This window comes from Rhipicephalus microplus, chromosome 5 (genome assembly GCF_043290135.1).
Source record: "Rhipicephalus microplus isolate Deutch F79 chromosome 5, USDA_Rmic, whole genome shotgun sequence".
NCBI classification, from domain to species: Eukaryota; Metazoa; Arthropoda; class Arachnida; order Ixodida; family Ixodidae; genus Rhipicephalus; species Rhipicephalus microplus.
The window spans coordinates 1043346-1066318 of NC_134704.1; the positions used below are offsets into that span (position 1 = coordinate 1043346).

Here is a 22973-nt window from a genome sequence, read left to right on the forward strand (position 1 = left end):
TACAACACGAAGGGTGCTGCGGCACGTCTCTGTGGATAAAAAGGATTGACGGTGACACGCCGCTGAGAGAAAAATGGGCCCTCACGACTGTGCTCTCATGATCTGCGACTGCAGGGCTCGATCACTCGAGTGAGGGCAAACTATGCTCGCAATGCCTTCGAAAGGTACAGTTCAGCGGCTTGGTGCGACTAGCACGAAAACACTGCACCGCTTTTTGGCCTAGTACCCAGAAGGGGCAACAAAAGGTATGAGTTTGCCGTGGGTGCAAGGTGCCATTGGTGAAGTCCGAGCTAGCTCCAAACAAAGGGAGTTGACAGACGGGAAAGAAATGAGTGCTCACCCTTAGTTCTCGGGACAGTTTCTGACTGACTCCCAACGCACACGCGTGACACGTCCTGGGAAACTTGATCGCAGCGCCAGAGTCGACTTCAGCTACCCGGTGAGAGGGGTTAAAGTCACTCCCACTCTCGCAGTGCCGACGGACTGCGAAGGAGAGGAGAGTCATGTTAGGACATGAGAATGGCAGAAACAGGTGACAAAGCCTACATAGTGGCGGCAGGCTAGCCTCAATTCCCACAGAGTAGAGCGAGACGCATCCCCAGAAACTAAGCTGCTGCACCAGCTTCCATGAGCTCTACCTCACCAACTCCAAAAGGGACACAGACAGTGCCATGCTCAGTGAGTTTTGACGTCTGTGACGACACCAGTTACTGATGCTATCGCAACGGTACCCTGTGAAAACATGTTGACCACTCGACCGGATTCTCTCGCCCTGCTCAAAGTTCACTCCCTCGTTTGCACCATATAAGTGAAGGGGCCTATGGGCACTGTCGGAGTCATCGTCAAGCTACCTCATTTGGCAGATGTTTTTCTTACCAGCCAAGGCAGCAACGGAAAACATGCCGCTGTGAAACTCTCCTGCGAAATTGTTATGATCGTGTACTTGGCACATAACCTGTTCGAACGAGACGTCGCCAAATATATTGAGAAGGCAATGCATCAATAGGGAACAGAGTACAAACACAGCCCCTCCGTACTCATCGGAGACTTTAATGTGAACATCATTAACGGCAACTGGTTGGTTCAAGACAAGATGTCCTGTGATTCTTCAGTATCACAAAGTGCTTTAGGGATCCCAAAGCTGTTATCTTCGAAAGGAAATGGGTCTGCAAGCATATCAAGGGACGCTTTTTCGTAATTCGTAAGGTATATGTAAGCTTGTGTACACAATGTACATACAGTAAAATCTCGATGATACGATTACAGTTGATCCTCATTTTGTGATGATATGAATTTTAAGGTTGTTTTGAATGGACTAAAATATCTACAAAAAGGAACCTGGCAGAAGCTTTTGGGAGGTTATTCGCAGAAACATCTATCTAGTTTGGTCTTCGATGACCCCTACCGCGTCTGTAATTCGCAAGAAGTTGTCAGATACCTTGAGGATCATAATCCAATTGGGTGCCCTGTTTTAAGTATCGATGTTGTAGATTTGTATTACTCCATTCTTCAGAGCACATTGTTAAATTATGTTAGAGATTGTATAACCAAGGATAATCATGAAGATTTGTTCATTAATTATAGTGGCATCAGTGTTAATTCTTTCATGGAGCTTTTGCTTTTCTACTTGAATTCCACTTTTGTTTCGTGGGGAGGGTCTCTTTATAGACAACGTAAGGGAGTCTGCATTGGGTCAAGGGTCGCTCCGGTTCTGAGTGACATTTTTCTTGCCAAAATTGACACCATCCTCAATAAAAAACTCGTAGATTTGGTGCAAACCGCCTTCAGATATGTGGGCGACTATTTAATTTTTCTGCTGCCTTCCATAACGAATAAGAAAAATCCGGCTGAACTTGTATTGAGTGCTTTTAAAACACATGGAGGTGGGCTAGACTTCACTTGCGAAGTTCCCCAACAGGGATCATTGAGGTTCTTAGATATTAATATTACGTTGTTTCCAAATCACGTATGCTGGGAATGCCAACCGCAAAGTGTTAAACCCTTATTAAACTATGCTTCCTGCCACACAAAACTGGTCAAGAGAGCTATTGCTTCGTCGGCTGTAAGTTCTGGCTTATCTAAGTCATGCCTGCACAAGATGACTGATAGTGTAGCAATGCAGATTAACAGACTTCTGTCAGCGGGATTTCCAAGATCTGTAATTTCTTCAGTGTGCGAAACTTTGTTGCAGAAAACCAAACAAAAACAAGAAAAGGCAGGAGGAAATAAAGAGTGAAAAAAAGTTGCAGTCATTTCATACTTCCACAATATATCTCATGGTTTGAAAAAGGTAGGCTCGAGATATGGTGTGGATGTAGTTTTATCAGCCCCGTGCAAAGTAGGTGAGATTTGCAGAATGATGAATGAGTGCCTCAGTGGAATCACCACAAAAAGTTGGACATGCGCTGAAAACTAAATAAATTTATAGATTGCGCAGTTGGTGTTGTCGACATGCTTCCTTCAACGTGCGGTCGTTGTTATATAGGCCAAACTGGGTGGTGCATTAATAAAAGGTTAAGAGAGCATATGAATGATGTATGCAAAGGAATAAGTTCAAACCTCGTTTTGCACTGTAAAAGCTGCAGGTGCCAGCCTCGATTTCTGGGCGTGAGTGTGCTGGTATGCCATATGGACAAATTAACCCGTGAAATAGCTGAGGCGTATTATATTAAAAAACATGGTGACGGATGCGTCAGCCAGCTTTCGGTGGCCTTGCATGACAAAAAGTTCGCTCCTTTAGATAAGGGTTAGCCATTTCATTATTGTACCTTCTTTGTATCAGACACTTCCCCAGAATATGTCACGTTGCTCACGTTTGCTGTTAAAAAGTTGTCTGTTGGATATATTATCATCTGTGCTGCGAAAAATAAAATTCAGTTGGTAGTCATCGCTCGAGTTGTCCTCTTTGCTTTCCTTGCCTCGCCTTTCGTTTCACGTTTCTTCTAGCACCTTTGTGCTCGCGCTGCAGCCCTTATCACCATGGATTCTAACCAAATAGCCCAAATAGCCGTTCTTCTTCAAAGCAACAAGGCTAGTTAGTGTTCAGCGGCTTAGCTCGCTGAATTATTCAAGATGCCAGGCAAAATAGTGGCCGTCCTCCCCAAGCTTCGCTGCAAGATGGCGCTAGCGGGACTTCTCCTGCGTGCACCTCCTTGCCCTCCGCTACTGAGGACTCCTCCTTTCCAGCTTTGCCGCCGGTTCGGGCGGCTGCCGGCCACCGCTGCGGGTCGATGCGGCATTGGGCCCACTCCGCTGCATGTCCTGCCAGGAGCCGAACGTGTTCGCGGTGCGAACGAAGTGGACACTTTGCGCGGGTCTGCCGCAGTACTACGGAGTCTTCCGGTCACCAAGGCACATCGAGGATGACTAATACAGTTACTGTCCTGCAAGTGAACGAAACGGTCACCACTATTGGACTTCTGCATCTTCCCGTACGGATCAATGGATCCACTTTGAACATGCTCATCGACACTGAAGCAGCTGTGTCATTGTTCAACGTCCAAGATTATAAGAGGAACTTTTCTCATATCAAGTTGCTACCTTTGCACCTCGTTCTACAGAATTACTCGGAGCAAGCCATAAAAAATTATGGCTATTTCAAAGCAACAGCCTCGTACAATGGCAACTGCGCCACAATTCCCTTCTACGTCACGGACAAAGACACCTCGCTCCTGGGATTAGATGCCATCCGAGCTCTGAAAATAATCATCAGAGGTGAGACCCTCACTTGCTCTCTCGTCGACTCCTTGGCGGTTCTGGTGAATGCACCACCGGAGTATCACCACCTGTTTTCACCGGACATCGGCACCGTCCCGAATAACGTTCACCGTGTCAAGCATTGACGTGGTGTGCAGCCAGTGGCGGCCAAACTGCGTTGTCTTCCCTTCTTGCTCAGGCAAACAAGTTGCCGATGATCTGCAATGACTAGAGTCAACTGGCATCATTGAGAGGGTGGATGCTTCGGACTAGGTGTCTCTCTTGGTCATCTTCCGCAAGAAAGACAATCCCATCCTCGTCGCCAATATGTTGTACCGTGCGGCGGACGCGCCGCACGGAGCACACACGGCACGACGATGAAGCGCCGGCCGACATGAGGTACGCAGCAGCCGGTAGCCAAGAAGGAACTGGTTTATTCTGTGCAATGCCGCACATATACACACAGGGTAGTGTCCCCTGAAGGCGAAAACACTTCCCATGAAACCAAATCTGGCAACCACGAAATCGGAATCGAAACACCACATCGATGAACACTAGTCACAAGAAAACCACTGTGTACCATTCCCAAATGAACGGGTCAACAGAACTTTTAAACCGCACCATCGATGACATGCTTTCAATGTACACGAACTTGTGCTGTGCAATGAAGGGTGCTTACCAGCGCAAACGACAGGGCAGGAGGGGACAGGAGAAGAGACGAGACAGAGCGCTTTATGATGTTATACCAACACGCCCAATCCCACTGTCTCTTGTGCAATGAAGCCAGAATGGGACACTTTGTCATGCTAAGAACTTAATTAATGGCTGCTCTCTGTATGTTTTCTTGTCTTTTTGTTTACTTCGCAAGTAACTCTTCATATGGAAGCTTAGAGGCTTTCAAGGAGGGTTCAGCTTTAATTGAGGACGACACAGCAATGGAAAGGAAAATGATAAATAAGGAAAATGATAGGTATAATCTTAAAAGACAAAAAGAGAGCAGAAAAGGGTCAGGGAACAAACTGGGGGGAAGGATGTCATAAGAAATTAAGAAAAAGAAATTAACGGGGGCTGGGCACGTAGCGAGTAAGCAAGATAAGTGCTGGACGTTAAGGGTAACTGACTAGATTCCCAGAGAAGGCAATCGGGTTAGGGGGAGACAGAAGGTTAGGTGGGCTGATGAGAATAAAAAGTTCACAGGTGTAACGTGGCAGCAGAAAGCACAAGACTGGGTTGATTGGCGAATCATGAGAGAAGCCTTTGTCTTGCAGTGGGCATAGTCAGGGTGATGATGATGACCATTTCAAGTTGTGAGACAGAAAGTAATCTGGCAGCCTTGTGCTACATGTTGAGCTTGTCGTGACGTGTTTTTGTATGTGGTTCTTAGGTGCGCATGTTCTACGAATGTATTGATGCCGTAGTTCAGTTTATTAAAGTCGTTTTTGTCATATCTTTGCTTTTTCTCTATGTTGCGGAGTCCTCACATTTGGCACAGTCGTTGAAGAACCCTGCGGCGGAATCCCGAGCCACTCGTTTAATTTGTGTGAGTTGATGGTTGGTACTAGCAGCCCACATCTATGCCATTTGCCTGCGTTGAGCCTTCTTTGAGCTTGCCCGCCTGTTCATCGACCTCCATGCTGCTTATTAACTGGAATGAGGCCACTGTGGAAGACCTCCACGAGATCACAGCGGACATTATACGCCATGAACTTTCGGGCCGTAACCTGGAGACGACTGGCTCGAAGGAAGACATGATAAAACGCTTGCTTCATGACATCGCCCGGAACTGTCAACCACCTGGTGGGCCCAACACGACAGCTAAGCAGTCAGTTTTAAGTATGCAAGTGCTGAGTGACCTGCTGCAGCAATTTTTGACATTGTCACAGTGGCTGATATTTCCAGTTCAAGTCACTACGTTGCCCGACCTTTCGGCCTCACTGCCAATCTTTATTGGTGACTAGTATGTTAGCTCACCAGTGGTTTGAAGCACTCGAGCGTACTCAAGGCTTAGCGTCATGGACACCGCCTACTCTCCCAGCCGTAGCGCTTGGCAAGCTCCGTAGCACTGCTGCACATTGGAAAAGCGTGGCAGAAAACCAGTTGGACACATGGGAGAATTTCAAAGCTGCATTCGAGGACCAGTTTGTGGACAAACGCTTTTGCAGTGGCAGCACATAGTCACCAGATGCGTCCAGTCGCCCTGTGAGAGCCTCGTTGACTACTTTTTGGTGAAACTGCGCATAATTTCAAGATGTCAACTCCAACTGACAGATTCTCAGTGCATTGAATGTTCCCTACAGGGTGTGCGCGATGTACACATGGCAACAACTATTACTGCACAGCGGCCACCAACTGTGAGCGCATTTCTTACCATTGCCATCCAACTCGACCTAACTATAGAGCATGCCTCTGTTTTCCCAAGTCAGCCGCCCATTGCAGCCAGATCGTCAATGTTACGAGTGCCTCCCTTGCCTGTGCTGCAGATTGGTTCTAGGAATGACATAGCTTTTTCACAAGTCAATCCGTCTGCTTCAACAGCACCACATCGAATTTCGTTGTTATTCCTGGATCAACAAGACACTCGTTATCTTTCAATGAGTTCCCAAAATGGCGCACCTACTTATTGTCCGGGGGAAGATGTAAGCAAGGCCATATGTTACAACTGTCGCCAACTGGGCCATCTTGCATCGAAGTATCCCCGTTCCGGAACCAGTGCCCCGCTATCCAGCCAGCAAACAAGTTTTCCCTTTCTTGCGGGCCTTCAACCTTCAGAACCACTCGAACGATCTCTTGTGCTGTGCGCTGTGATTCAAGCAGTTCCAATTATCAGCGCCGTAGACGCATTTCCGGACCGTGGTTAAAAGCACACCATACTATCGCTAGACATCATTGAATATGCCAACCTGCTACCATGGACCGAACCTCCCATATCTGTTTTAAGTGGCGGTACCATCATGCCATCATCAAAGTTGTAAAAAACTATATCTACTTAGGGCAGGTAATAACCGCAGAGCCGAACCACGAGATTGAAGTAACTAGAAGAATAAGAATGGGGTGAAGCACATTTGGCAAGCACTCTCAAATTATGACAGGTAGATTGCCACTATCCCTCAAGAGGAAGGTATATAACAACTGTATCTTGCTGGTACTTAGCTACGAAGCAGAAACCTGGAGACTTACAAAAAGGGTTCAGCTTAAATTGAGGACGACGCAGCGAGCAATGGAAAGAAAAATGGTAGGTGTAACCTTAAGAGACAAGAAGAGAGCAGAGTGGATTAGGGAACAAACGGGGGTTAAGGATATCATTGCTGAAATCAAGAAGAAGAAATGGACATGGGCCGGGCATGTAGCGCATAGACAGGATAACCGCTGGTCATTAAGGATAACAAACTGGATTCCCAGAGAACGGAAGTGGGTTAGGGGAAGACAGAAGGTTAGGTGGGCAGATGAGATTAAGAAGTTTGTGGGTATAAGTTGGCAGCAGCAAGCACATGACCGAGTCGACTGGCGAAACACGGGAGAGGCCTTTGTCCTGCAGTGGACGTAGTCAGGCTGATGATGATGATGATGACAAACGTACCAGGCCTAGTGGCGATGAAGACAATTTTTGGTTGGACAGTACAAGGACCTATTAGTCAGAAGACACTTGTTGAATGTGGATCTCATCTCCTGGCCAGCATCCTGAATGTAGATGCAGCCGAAGTGTTGCAGTCTTTCCCGAAACATCACTTGATGAACATCACTGACTGCAGCCAATACCCTTCAGATAAACCTCTACAGTACAAGCAGACCTCTAATCTGTCTAGTGATGGACACTCAGTAGTACTACCATGGATGGGCGACTGCATTCATCGAAGCAACGACTTTGAAAAGCCAGTGACACGCGCGTCGTTCACATTGACAAGGTCTTTTCATCAAAGTTACCATAATTTGAACAAGTCAAGCGGCAAGTACAAAACACCAGCCTGAACTTTGAAGCAGAGTTTATCTGTCGATAACTTGCGGCGAGAGGCCGACACTATTGATGAAAGACATGCGTAAAACACAAGGCCAAATGTAGGAAAATGTAAGACTGTTGTTGTTCCACTCAAACTACGCCAGGCAGTCCTCGAAGTGGCACATGATCGTAGTGGTCATATGGATTCCAAGCATACGCTAAAGAAGGTGCAAGAACTTTACTGGTGGCCCAAGATGAGGTCTCTGATAAAACAGTATGTTCAAGGTTGTCAAACATCAAAGATCATAGATTAATAATCGGCCACTGAACAAGAATGTTGGTAAAATTGGATTCATGCCAACATCGGAGGTTCCGTTCTCTGTTGTTGCTCTGGACCACGCGATGATGCCCTGCACCGACAGCAGCAGATACATACTTAATGTTATAGAATTTGCCACATGCTTTCTAGTTCCTGCGGCGGTTTCCACTACTTCCACGAGAGAAGTAATCCAACATTTATATACTGTGTTTTACCGCTACGGTATTCCAGACCACTGCTTGTCAGATCATGGTCGTGCTTTCGATTAAAAAAAAAACTCAAGCGCTTTCTTCATATTTATGGAATTCAGCAGAATTTTCCTGTCACTTATTGTGCAGCAAGTAATGGGCTGATAGAGAGAAGCAATGCTACCCTCGTCTCAGTACTTAGAAGATTGCCACTCCGATCCATTCTTTTGGGAAAAGAAACTCTGTGCTGCCGCATTTGCCGTGAACACAAGCCTCAACACCAGTTTGCAGTTTTCGCCATTGGAACTGCTCCATGGCTACATTCCAAAGCTACCAAGAGAAAGATTTTGCCATCCAATGGATGAGATATTCGAAGCAAGACCTTTGGGCTTTGCGAAGACTCGCGCTGAAGCACAAGAAAACACCGTATGAGCACAACGAAGTCACAAGCATATTTATGACCAAACCCATCGTGACAAGACATTTCATCTGGGTCAGTATGTGTGGCTCCTACACCAAGAGCCCATCACCGATGGTGCAACAAAGCTCACACCGACATTTAAAGGACTGTACAAGATTACAGGGCAGAAAACACCTATCACTTTTGTGATCCACTGTGTCAATCCTAATATGCAAAACTCACCGGCAGCCGACGTAAAGGTGGCCATGTCAGTCAACTGAAGCCGTTCTATCAGTCATACATTGATTCAGCACTTTTTTAAGCCCAGACTTTCCAGCCTAGCACTTCGCTAATATTTCTGATGGTTCACAAGCCGAGACAGTTTTTGATGATGCGTCTGGAGATGATGATTCTTTGGGACTGTCAACTCAGCTGTCTGCTTCCACTTCCGGGGACAATACATATGACCAGTCATGCCGTCATGACCGCCCTTAGCGTATCGTTCAGCCACGCCGGTGGCTCCTAGACTATGAGACTTAACAAAACAAGTGGTATGGGGTGTTGTCAAAAGCTTATCCAGCATTTAAAAAAAAAAAGAGCGGTTGGATGTGAGACAGCAAGTAATCTGGCAGCCATGTGCTACATATTGAGCTTGTCGTGACACGTTTTGGTATGTAGTTTCTAGGCGTGCGTGCTTCACAAATGTATTGATACCATAGCTCAGTTTATTAAAGTCATTTTCACCATATCATCGCCTTTTCTATATGTTGCGGATTCCTTACAAAGTATACAAACTAATAAGAATATTCACTGAAAATTTTGACATGTCCCACTTCAAGTGATCCTCAATTGGGTTTTTGCTGCTTCAAACCTGCTCCCAAGCACATTTTCTCATGCTCTAAATCTGCTTCCAGACAGGCTTTTTCCTGTTCCAAAAATCGCTCCAAATCATAAACAGGTGAAAGAAATAGACACTGGGGACTCTTATCTTGTGATCAACTCCTCATTCCTTTTTCTATGGGGTTCTGGATGTCGTTAGTGCTGTGTGTGTGTGTGTGTGTGTGTGCATGTGTGTGTATGTATGTGTGTGTTAGAAAACGTTTATTGAGAAAAGAAAAAAAATAGTAAAGGGTGGGTGGGGCTCATATTGTAAGGCTCCAGTGGCGTGAGCAGCCCACTATGCATGGTCATGAAAAGCTAGTAGATGAAGTTTCCACTTCCAGCCATCGTTCACCTGCTAAGTTTTTCACTTTATGTGGTGTTCTGATTAAAGCACACCCCGCTACAACATGAAAATAGAAGTGGAGAACGTGGTTGGGATATACTGAAAATGTTGAGCAAAGTCAGAGTCAATCTTCTAAAATAAACCAGAAATTTTTCATTATTTGTTCTCCTCTCTAAAGTAATTACACACTTGGCTTGTAACGTAGCTTGAGATGCAAAATCAGTACAGTTTTCAAGTTCGTTTATGTTCTGCAATTGGAGCACATCTTTTAGCCCATAGTTAGAAGTAGTTACTACCAAAAGTAATTAGAGGTGTAACCTAAGCTACATATGGGTCCTTGAAAACCCTTCAATTTAATGAGTAAATACCTAGTGAAAGTGGTGTTCATGTTATGTTGTTGGCTTATTATGGACCCCAATAATTTAGGCTTTACTTTTTTTTGCAACTGTAAGCATTGCTCATATTTTACAGTACTTGTTTATCATACACCAGGCATGTAAACACTCTGCATAAGAGGGACCACAAACCACATCAGTGTTGCACTGCTCCGCTTGAGTGCACTGTTTGTTTAAAGAACGCTCGGGTAGGGGGGCAAAGATTGCGATAATGAAGGAATTGACAACACGAGTGGAGGGCTGTGTGAATCGCACGCAGGTTCTGACCAATTGGCATCAGACCACTCGGACGAGGAGGAAGACTGGTGGGGCCATGCATTGGATGTGCCGGGCTTTGATAACAATGTGTCGGCCAGCAACACCATCAACTCGCTGATGTGTTTCGTGCTGGGTGAAGTGGTCCTGCACCTGTCTCGCTCAAGTGACCAGGCAGAGAAGCCGTATCTCATGCTACGCCTAGAAAAACTCTGTGCTGATGCTGCACTCATGGAATATGGCCCTGCATTTCAGGCCACCATCAGTGGCATTTATTTAGTTGACAAGCTTCATATTGGTGAGTACTGGGGCCCCTATACACTTTGCGCTGCAAGCCTTCTGCAAGGCCACATTTGCTCCTCGTGGGTGTACTATCAACAGAAAAGTTCGAGGGACGTTGGAACCACAAGAAATGTGAATTTCTGCTATATCATTGCTTAATGCTTGTAATTAAGCTGGTGACTGTATAGGTCAGAATGCCAAGTGCAGTATGGAAAGTTTATTTCAAAGTTGCACATAAAGTGGGAAATTAGCTTTATTGGACATTTCGCATCCCGTAAACATTTGCTGTTGATATTACATCATAATCCTAATGCTTGTTGTAGAGTTACCCTGTGTTTTGTGTGTTTTGGTGGAAAACCAGTGGGACCAATCTCTTTTATGTGAAATTGTTACTTTTATTTTTGGGAAGGGGCTATAATTATTCAAGTACTACTTTAGATGCGACTGAACTCAAGAATGTCCATTCTCTAGTGCATTATAGGAGTGTCATATTTCCGCTTCTTGAGTTTTATTTAGAGACCAAATATTTGGATCGACAGTATCAAAAAGCGTAAGTTGAATATACACTAGTTACTTGACTTGCATGTGGTATATATACCTGATATTGGCAAAAAGAAAAACGCCAACCAAGATAAAGGGTACAAGAACTTTGAAAAGACATTTTAGCTTCTGCACGGGAGCCTTGTTCACAATGTTAGCGAATAGCGCCGTTTTCTGTTATTGTGAACAAGGCTCTTGTTTGAGTGCCTTTTTGAAATTTTAGTGCCTTCTACCTTGAACATATTAATGAGAATTAAGAGACAACAATGACAAGCAATGTAAAGGGGATGTTATTTGTGGTAATTGTAAAATAAATGCAAAGAAAGAAAATTAAGAAAATTGCATGAGCAGGCACCAAACCTGTGACCAACAAGCCACGGCAGTGGTCGTCCTCCAGTCCACTTCATGGAGTATATAATGTGCATTTAAACAGAATTAGTCAGTGCCACCAGTAGCCAGTCTTTTCTGCTTATTGGTCAGCTGCCAGCTCGTTATAAGATCACATGCTACATGACACTAACAGGCAGACAAGCATGTGTTTCTTTTACAACCTTTTTATTTTCCTTTTGATAATAATCAAGAGAAAATATTGATATTGGTATTTATTTTTATCAAGAGAAAGCTTGAGATCTATTATTTGCATTCATCAGGCCAATGCTGCCAATGCCAATTTTTATTGCTGCTCTTTCATATGAACTTTGGAAGTCCGGTCTCACATTTCTTGGGTAAAAATAAACAGTCAATCACCTTTGGCACAAGCCCGTATATTGTGGCCCATTGTATACCAGTATGTGCCACCCGTGTTTGGAGCAAAGAGTTTGATGATGTACGGGACATGATTTTAATGTGATAGCATTAAAAAAGCTCGTTTCACTGAAATTTCAGTGTCGCCGTCAGTTTTGGCATTGGTGTCGGTGTCAGCGTAGGTGGCATTGGCTGTGAGCAAAAAATCATCTTGTGTGTGACCGAAAAATCGAGAAAAATGCAAATAAAATCAATTGATAGAAATTTCTGCGTCTGAGTGGGGATCGAACCTAGGTCATGTGTGTCGCGTCAAGGAGGTGTTCTACTACACAGCCACGTCTTTTATAGTGAATGCTGTTATGAGATCGCAACTCGGGTCACGCGTGGCGCTGTAGTTGTGCGCTGCCGCGTGTGTCCATAAACACTATCGTGCAAAATAAAAAAAAGAAAAACTCAGTAACTCAAAAACACCAAGGACACAGTAGGGCTCGAACCCAGATCCGTTGCATGCAAGCCCAGTATTCTACCACTGAGCCGCAGCGATGCTTGTTCACAAACTTGCCTTAGGCAGGCTTCATGTCGAGGAAGGAATGGCATTATAATGAGTAATAAAGCATTTTAGAGCAGCAAAAGAAGACTGGCATCATTGTTCAGGCATCACACAATGCGAATAGTGTAACGAGTGGGTCTTCGAATGCTCAAACCCATTACAAAAGCTTGTTCTTGTTCACCTATTAACTGTGGGGCATACTCACTTCAGGCATAGTTCCTGATTGTCGTTAGCGACTGCATGAACAATTGGCACAAAATTCTTTGCAAGTGTTTAGCGGATACCTCGCTTCTCAGAAGAATGACGAGGGATAGCATAGCGAATGGCGGCCTACCACCCAGAAATTATGATTAATAATGCCATAGTGGTACTCAGCGAGTGTGCTTACAGCAGTTACTCACGGAGTGTTTAAAAAAGGCTCTGAAAGGCCGCTCTTCTAGCTTTTGCTGTGATTGTGCTGCACCTTTCATGCAGGCCTATCGTTTTTTGGAAATGCAGGTAAATTAATTTGCTCTGCGTGAAAATGCAGTGAAAATAATGTTTGTGCTGTACAAAAACATGCGTCCTGTATACAGGCTTCACAATACTACATGGAATATTTCAGTAAGTATGTGTGGTGCAAGCATACATTGCCATTGGCCATAGAACATGTGACTATCATAAATACTTCGTGGCTTTAAGCCAGCCACCCATTACAAAAGGCACACACATTACTGTGCGTACTTTTTTAGGACCACATAGTGGGTGTATAGAGTGTTCGAAAAGATTTCACATGCACAACTGGAGGTGTTTTAAAGCCAGCTACCCATTACACAAAATTCAGCCATATGCGAAAGTTTCACTTATGCAAGCCACTTTCAGCAGTATCGCTACATTATAGTAATCTGCAATTTAAATTTTTCGAGTAAAATTATGCAATAAAGAGTGCGCACTTAGCCAGTGAACTACAAGTACCGGTATTGTGTAAACATCCATGGTATGTTTCTCGTGGACATTGTAAATGTCTCTTAGATATCCATAGAAATCCAAATTACGAAGATTAAATGTACCCGCAACTATAAAAAGCTCGACCGAGTAAGGTTGCAGATACGTTCCAGATGGACACTGAATAAACATTCAATAAATATACATAGACATTGTCATTTAGGTAAAAAAAGATTTTTCATGCACTTCGCACACTCACCGCGTGTAGTTGTTGAGTTAAACCTGCGGTCCCGTGGCGGTCTTGCTCATGGCCACTCAGCTGTACTTTATAGAAAGCCTCAAAGGCGTGAGGTTGCCCGGATTGATCATATGTGGTTTTAATGTTCTGAAACCACCACATTAGAGACGCTGTAGTGGAAAGCTCTGGAAATTTCGACCATTTAGGGTCCTTCAACGTGCACCCAAATCTCTGCACACGGGCCTACAGCATTTTTGCCTCTGTCGAAAATGCAGCCGAAATTTGAAGCAGGGATTCGAATGCACGACCTGCTGGTCAGCAGCCGAGTATCTTAACCACTAGACCACCGCGACGGGGCGAGACTGGTTGAATTGCTGTCAGACGACAAATTTAAGGCCAGCATCACGAATGTGTTGATGCTTTCTGTAAATATAGCACACCAACTATCCAGACTGCAGTGGGATCTCTAGCACACAAAACTATACATGCAGCAAGCCTGAAGGAATTGTGGGACTGGGAATAAGCCTGCTTTGTTTCTGCTGAGCTTCCTTTTCCCCCCTCTCTTTATTTTTTTTCTTTTCCATTTTTGTCTTTATTTTTTCTCTATCGTTTAGTCTATTTCTCTTGCCCTTTCTATTTTTCTTCTTATTTCTTCCTTTTCCATCTCTTTTTTTTTCTTACTTGCTTCATCTTTTCTATTTTTTATGTGGTTTTGCTTGCGTTACGCCAAGCGACGACAGCCCAGGCGTGCTTCACACTTGAAAGCACCTTCGGGCTGCATGATCCCGCGCTATCATATACAGCAGCACTAACGCTATGCATGTTAATTTGATGGCCGTTCGTACACTTTTTCTTCTCGCGCATGTAAGTGTATGCTTCATGCACACTTGAACGCTACATGTCCATTTATGTTTGAGCACTTATTTATGTTTGAGAACTTTCTAGACTTTACATGCCAGTATATATTTATGCAAGAGCTTGAACAGCAACAGATCATTACCAGAATTGATGAGTCAACACAGTGAGTCAACCAAATGGTTGTAGCACAGAAAAAGTCAGGTGAAGTGGGAATTCGCATCAACCCACAGACACTAAATAAAACTCTCAAGTGAAAATGGCACCCATTGCCAAACTAGAAGACATACGTTGGAACTTGCACAAGCCAAAGTGTTCTTAAAACTTGACTTAAAAAATGGCTATTCGCATTGTGTCTTAGATCATGAGTCGAGCATCCTGACAATATTTCAAACACCCTTTGGACGATGCAGGTAGTAATGCCTACCATTTGGCTTGGCTGCTAGCAGTGAAATCTTTCAAAAACAGCTACAAACTGCTCTGGATGGCCTACAAGGTGTAGTGTGTGTCGCTGATGACACACTTGTATATGGCACGGGCCAAAGTAGAGATGTGGCACAACTTGACCATGACCAGAAGTTGGCAAGACTGCTTGACAGATGCAGGGAGCAAGAGATTCACATCAACCAAACAAAACTAGAGCTGAACAAGGACGAAGTGAACGATCTCGGCCACAAACTCACAGATAAAGAACTCGTCATTGATTTCGACAAGGTCAAACGATCTGCGAAGTGTGCCCACCCACTGATGTTACTAAATTACTAAGGCTATGTGGCATGGTAAACTACATTGCCAGATTTCTCCCCAGCATATTGCTACATGCATGTAGCATAATTCCCGGCAAGATGATATTTAAACAGGTTCCGCGCCTCTTCACAGCTGCCGTTCTACGCGAAGTTTCTGCGGATCGTACTGTCAAATCAGACTGTTATGCTCAGGCTGTTGCGAGCGTCGCTGATGAAGACGTTGTAGCTGCAATCAAAGGGACCCAGGATGTCCTGGCCGGCAGCTTAAGTGGCGACAAAGATTGTCCGGATGAGGCGGGGGCTACATGCGCATGCTCCGCCGCTAAAGTGGTGGCAATATTTGGCATGATTCTCTTGTTGTTGCCATGACATGAAGGGCACCTGACTGTGGCCCCTTGACAGTCTCAAGAATATCGAGGCCAATGTTCTTCAACTTCATCTCAAGGACAATTAAACAGGATAAGATAAGCAATTCTTTTCATGCAAGGAAAACATTCTGTTGTGTTGTGTGTGTGGAATCGTCATTGTTGAATGCACTGTTTGTAGGTGATCGTTCGCCACTGGTAACGTTATGGGACCTGAATTTTTTATATCGCAATTTTGTTGTGATAGCAATTATATGGACACTCTCGCATGGATTCTGCTGTTGGCGTCGATGTCGCCGTCACTAACCGTATATGTATCTATACATATGTAAATGCAAGAAAGAAAAATGATTCAGAAAAACACTCCAGCACGCGGAATCGGAATTGAGCTTGGGACATCTTAATCGTGAGTGCGAGGCATTAACCACTGAGCTACAAAGAAGCATCTTCTTCAATATTCGAACGGCAAGTTATCTATATCTACCACTTGCCGCTGCTGACGGGCATCTCGGGGGGGAACTATCATGTTTTCAGCATTACCAGAAAAATGGCACAATGAGTGCGCGTGGAGACATCATCACGCCCCGGCGGCGGGTGCTCTCATCTCCCACGCAAGCTTTGTGCCACAGAGAGGAGGGGGCGATGCTCAATCACGTGTTCTTATCTTGTCGTGGAGAGGATCGTACGTCTTGTCTGGCTTTGTACTTTCATTGAAATCATTCTGTTCTCGTTAACAGGCGCACAAACGTCGCTGCAATCATTGCACAGTTTTCTTTTGCAAAAAGGCCGCACTTTTCGAACACAGCAAAGTAATAACTGAGACGCTTACTCGCGTTCATCTGTACCTGTGAGTACGTTTCGTGTGTCACTTGTGTGTGATAAATGCGGGGCACGTTTCGATCTGCTTGCCATTTTGTGCGTGATCTTCCAATTTGTTGATATCGTGTTTACTGCTTCGCCTTTGTGGCAAAGCTATGACTTTTTTTATATATTGAACTAATTCATACTCCCTTCAAAGTTTGATGTATCAGTACTTGACTGTACGACCCAATTAGTCCAATATAGAAACCATTGCACATTTGAGGCGTCTGGTAGACAATGCCTTCGCAACACATTGCATAAAAGGTTACATGTTTTTCGATGCACGCTTCACTTGCTTTAATATTAAGGTTGGCCATTTAACTTACGCACTTTTACAAGTTGTGTTAAAAACACGACACAAATGTTGCCTTTTTGAGTGATGTTTTTTTGTTATGTGACAACTCGTTGATGAAGTATTTTCTACTCAGCTTTCTTGGTTCTTTGATGAGTACTTGTTTCTTTTGGAGTGCGACCGCAGGATATTTTAGCCAAGAAAGCAACAAAGTAGTGGCTCTTGCATGGTATAGCCCGATACCCTAGCAGGTCATCCATAAACATCTCAGTGTAGGGAGCATCCACTTTCTTTACGTGAGACTCGTTTTCAAAGAGAACTCTGGGTCCTGGTTTTATGAACCCTAGCAAAGGAATCTGACTTCTTTTTCTCTCTGGCACTCTAAAATATAATAAAAAAAGCAATTACCAGTTTTTGCCCAAGAAACGCCTTTAAAGGTATTGCCTCCACCTAATAAGCCAAGTTTTCAGTGTACAAACGTCCCACCTTTCAGAGGCATGCCACCTTAAAGAGTTAATGGTGTTTTGGCGATGCTTTCGCGTAATTTTTCTGCACTGTTGTCCTGCACGGTGTGGTTGGTAAGTAAGCACTTGTATGGTTATGTTTTTTTTTAGTTGAGTTTGCACCACTGTTATACACATTTTTCTAAAATTCAACGCACAATGCTATTGCGGAGATGTATAAATGGGTTTCTATACTCTTGTTCATAATAGTTTACACTTTGTGTGCATCATCAAGTTATTTCCTTTGTCTTGTCCAACAATACTCGCTTTGTCTAATTGAACACCATACATTGCAAATGTCCGTCATTGGTCAAGGGGTCATGATGCAGACCCTTTCGATACTATCATCACTGGTAGTGGCAGTGGTAGCATGCGACTCCCATCACTTAAGCTCGGGGCACCCTAAGCTCATCAAAGGACTACTACATCTTTAACTTACTTATGATCAAAGCCTTTGTATCTTCTCTGGATGAAGTGTTTTATAACTTATGTTTAATGGTATGTGAAATTTTTATGGCTAGGCCAGCAACATCATCTTTATATTTATAAAGGGTGTACTGCAGTAGTCAGAGTACATTTAAAAAGCTTGCACAATTTGTCAACTGTTCCAGGTTTTGAGCAAGGCTAGCTCCAACAATGACCGCCTAATCAAGGAAGCCCATTGCATGAGCTCTTTGCCTTAGATGCCGCAACATGATGGCGATGCCCAGCTTGTGACTATACAACGAGAGCCCTTTTTAGTAACACTGTGAAGAAAGAAAAATAATTTAGAAATAAGTGCAAAGCCCAAACTTATTGAAGTGGAACTTTTTTTTTTTGTAGGAGCCACTGGTGAATACCTTGAACTGTTGACCTCGTGTGCCACTAAAGACATGGTCTCCATTTTCTACCGCAAGGCAAGTGTCAAACATTTGTCGATGTGCGTGCACTCACAGGACATGCGTTGCAGGTCAAAGCAAGCTGTCCAGAGTTCAAGTCGGACTTCCACCAGGTGGAGCACTCAGTTGTGGTGGACTTCACTTCGGTGATTGTGACTTTCCATCGAGAGGCATTGCTCACCCTGGGCCGATACTTGCTCTATGTTTGTCAAAAGTATGTGTGCCTGTTCCATTGCCGACAGATTTTGTATTCTGAATGTGTTAAAGGGCCGCTGACAGTAAAAGTTCTTTTTACAGTAATTTGTAGCTTTGCACCTGGAAAGGCCGAAATTGAGTCATAGATGCTCAGACACACCATATATCGTATGTACTTGTATAATAGGTGCACCTTTTTTTTTTTCAAAAGGTTCGGGGTGCGCCTATTACCCTGGGTAAAGTTTCCAAAAATTTTAATTCCGACTATAGCATAGACCCCTGATAACATAAGTCAACGAAATCACGAATATCGGCACTACAGCTAAAACAACTTTATTAAAAATGCATTGAGCCTGCAGTTTCGCATGTCCCAGAGTTGAGGCATGTGATACAGTGTGCCTGCAAGCATATGAATTTAGAAGAATTAAAATAAAAACCTGCGTTGCCAACAAAATGAAAGGAAGGGAAATGAAAAATACATGAAAGTGCCGTCGTGGAAATTACGCTCCAGGCCATCAAGCTTATGTGCATTATCTCGATTGAAATTTTGTGCTATGAAGCCGATTGTTCATTTCACAAGCTTGCACCCCATATCCACATATATTGCAATTCAATTGCGAAGCATCATTTGAGTGTTACAAGTGCCACTCATTCCCCCGTTCCTTCAAGCAGAGCGAACACGATGAGTTATATTGATTCCACACAGAAAGCACAAATTGAGTCACCCGTGACCGCCACTGAAAAGTAACAAACACTGATGAGGCCTAGAATACAGTTTGACATGTTGTCATGGGAAGTTTGTACAAGACAGCATGAAGATTGGGCGTGGAAGAAATCGCACTCTAGTACTGATGCAAGAGCAGCACGTGTGGTATGATGTTTAGGTTCGCTGTCAGAAAAGAAACGGTGACAAAAGTCTTCCGAGCTTGTACGATTCCTTGTAGTGGCAGCCAAAGTGAAAGCTCGCGTCAAAAAGCCGAATGGCTTTTAATTTTGAGGATGAGGTAGCAGCCCCGATAATGACGGTGCTTTTCCCAACATAAAACTTCAAGTGCACTTGATGAGGATGCAATAGGTAACAGGTTTTGTGCACAGCGCCCACGGTCGGAGCCACTGGTACAAAGGTTACACCGATGTACGGGCATCTTCCTCACTCGGTGAGCCTGCGCAGCATGGCCGCTATCTTTTTTCGTTCATTTTTCTTTACTCTAGTTAAGAGGGCATCCAATAGCAAGCGTGTTAATACGGTACAGAACTCCTGATCACGGCTAAGTGGGGGTGTGCCTATTATACGAGTAAATAGGATAGTGAGTGCTAGCGACAATAATCAGAGCATTTTTGTATCAGTTTGAAACGCCCGCCTGAGAAACTGGCACCCCACAGCAGGGAAACGCCTGAGATTATGTGTGTTCAAGCTTTGGTGATGCTGAACGCACTGTTTTCAAATTGGAAGACCGGCGGGCAGTGAAGAATAAAAAACTGTGGGTGCTTTGAGCATGTCCCCACACACAAAAAAAAGAAAAGCATTCCTAGCGTAAGCAGCCAAAACCACGTTGAGTGCAGCTAACAGAGCAAGTGGGATAATGAACAATATTCCTCGACGGGTGCCAGCGTCCGTACCTGTCGACAATATTTGCTTAGCTTGTGCAACATCATGAGAAGGCCGCTGTCTACGTCAAACCACAGAAAATGCCAATTGAATCTGAATACCCAGATGAGCATGCACCCTTAGTTTAAAACCAAACTAAAATATCTTATAAGCAATACTTGTTACAAATAGGTGGTCAGAAGTGGCCTCGCCCCGCAAACAGAACTATCAAACAACACAAGCATCTCGTGTTCCCAAATTTGATGTCAGGGGTCCCTTAACGTGCACGAAAACCAGAGATGGCAAACAACAAGCTCAGCACTGTTTCTTCTAGTTAATTTAGTTTCCAGCAAAAAGGCTCATATGTACAGTCGCTGACTGTTTATTTGTGCTCGGCGAAATTTGCCGAAAAAGCTGAATAATCAAGAGTCTGAAAAAAAAAAAGAAGAATAATCAGAAAAAAGAGCACTATTATTGATCAAGTGGCCGGCTAAACTTGCCAATGCGCGTTTGCACACAAGCATGTCCAAGAGTGACCAAGTCGGCCTGTATTTCAGCCAGTGTTTGGCTATTACTGTAGGTTGTCAACGATGCTATTATGACTTGCACTAAATCCGCACTTCATAAACAGCGGTGGTGGCTGGGCTTCATCGACGTTGGCTGTCCACCTGCGCTGGTTCAAGGACCTTACAGATGATCTCATGTGTTAAACTTGGTGACTTGTGATGGTGGTCGGCTGCTTTGGGCCTAGTGAAAAATCATGGCTTTTTTTTGCCATTGCCAGTTTTACTTCAAGGGCTATGGCATTATGTGCTAGACATCAATAATGGGAAGGCACGAAGAAATCTGCATCAAGAAAGCCCGACAGAGGAGTTGAAGCGCATAGCAGTTCCTGCACGCGGCACGCGGCTCTTTCAGCACTATTCGACCGCAGCGCCGCCGCTGCGAGCAATGCGGAAGGGATCAGGTGACGTGGCACGGTCAGGCCACTCAACACTTCTACTACACTAGCTGCGAGGAGGAAACCATGAACTGAGAGACTGAGCTAGATTGTACAAGAACTTTTGAGTGGAGCGAGCGGAGACCGGTTCTATTGTTAGCCGCTGCACCCTCCTACATAAAAAATTGCGGCAGCACTGTCGTCGTCGACACTTGAAGAGTGCCCGCTCAAGCCTGCTACAACTCGCTTGTTCAATGTGTTTGCTGACATGTGTGCGCTGTGCTATTCACGTTGGAAAAATCTTTTCTGACAAGCTCATCACGTAAGTCTTCGAAGCGACGGCTTAATCACTGCTACGCGCCTCGTTGCAAAACTGGGTACGCATGGACTGCACATGGTTGGGAATTGTCACTTTTCGAAGACCCCGCTGCTGCTCGATTGAAAATGACGACACGCTTCCTGGGAATCACTGCAGATTACCTCAGATACACTTGTTCTGCTTAGAGACTGCGCTCCTGTTACTTTGTCAACTCAAGGTGGAGTTTTGAGTGAAGTGATGTTCTAAATTATGGGGTGAGTTTACATTACCTGAATGTAAAAAGTGGCAGTGCCGGAAAGGTGCCTGAATTAATTAGCATGTCCTAATGTCCAAAAGAAGAGTTGGCAACCATATATTGTCACTCGATTATGGATATAACACAATGTCCGCTCACAGGAGCACTGGACGTCGAGCCAAACTGATCACCATGAACACAAGCTCATCGCCTTGTCTTCTTGTTTGTCAAAGTAGCACACGCACATTGGCATGTCTCAATCTCATTCCATGCCCGTGTCACTACCCCCCTTCCAAAAAAAAGTACCGTCCCAGTGCTCAGTGCCGGTTAGAAGTGAGCGTAATCACACACAAGCACAAACAAGTATGATAAAAGCAGTGTCAGGTTGTCAGGTGGTTCGGAGGTAGTGTTGCTTTATCTTTGATAAATGACCTATGTCTGCCTGCTGATAACGTTGAAATGGTTGAGCTGTGTCTTGAAGCAGGACTTCGTAGTTGATATCACTGAGGTACAATAGTACTCTATTCACAACTTTCACCACATAGAGAGGGCACTAGTGTAAGTCCAACATGGCTGCCGTTTGGGGAGTCATGCAGCCGGCGGCTGCTGCCGGTGTGTGCGTCACTTCGAACTGTGTAATATTTCGGCTGCAGCCACCGTGTTGTCAAGGCTTTGCTTAGAAGGTCATTGACTTTAGCATGTATTACACTGAGTGTTGAGAAACGTGTGTGCAGTGAATTATTGAAGGAAAAGAAGTTTTCAACGCTGGGCACATCATTTGCTGAGGTGCGAAGGAATGCACGTACAGTTTTGTAGACACTATTGAAGTATTGTGCCTGCTGACTTGCCGACCGTGGTTCAAATTCAGGAGAAACAAAATGATGAAGGTGAGTTGACTTACTGCACTGACTTATTTACTTTAATAAGGAGGAGGGGGTGTATTTTTTTTAATGGGGTATTCTTGCCAGTTTCGCATGTATGACTGGCACTTATGGAATTGTAGTTCCTTTTTTTTCTTTACCCGCAGATAGTACAGTAACACTTGTTGCTCACTAGGCCCTAATGCGCACGAATGAAGCGTTTGCTGCTGATGCGTGTGGCAAAGAGTATATGCACACAGTCGCTCACTTTTAGCTCGGTCATACAAGCGGATGACTGCACTCTTCAGAGGCTTAGTGCGTCTGAGCCATCTCGCACGGAAGCAAAAGTGACACAGGTATATAGAGCAACCTGACGCTCCTGCTTCTTCTCCTATGTATTTTAGCTTCAATGCATGGCTAGGAAAGAACACCTGAAGAGCGCAATCATCCACCCGCATCATCAGCTAACAGTGAGTCATGAAGTTGGTGTTCGAACCCTATTATCACTTTGCACAGAAGAAATGCTGCTTTAATGTGCTTCTAAACAAAAGGAACTTGGTTTTATATATTTACGGGCTGAAACATGATCAATGAGGTAGTAAAGCACATGACAAAATTTCAAGCATGCTTGGAAGCTGATTTCATC

General features: G+C 44.4%; 1 protein-coding gene across 6 annotated transcripts in view; it reads left to right on the top strand.

The window, feature by feature from the left end:
* Positions 1–22973, top strand: part of LOC119174040 (intermembrane lipid transfer protein VPS13A) — a 1344268-nt gene that overhangs the window by 211896 nt on the left and 1109399 nt on the right. For all 6 annotated transcript variants that reach the window (XM_075894208.1, XM_075894209.1, XM_075894213.1 and 3 more), the window contains 3 exons: positions 10417–10710; positions 18135–18208; positions 18262–18404. In XM_075894208.1, the coding sequence (XP_075750323.1) occupies positions 10417–10710; positions 18135–18208; positions 18262–18404 (511 nt within the window). The remainder of the gene's footprint in view (positions 1–10416; positions 10711–18134; positions 18209–18261; positions 18405–22973) is intronic.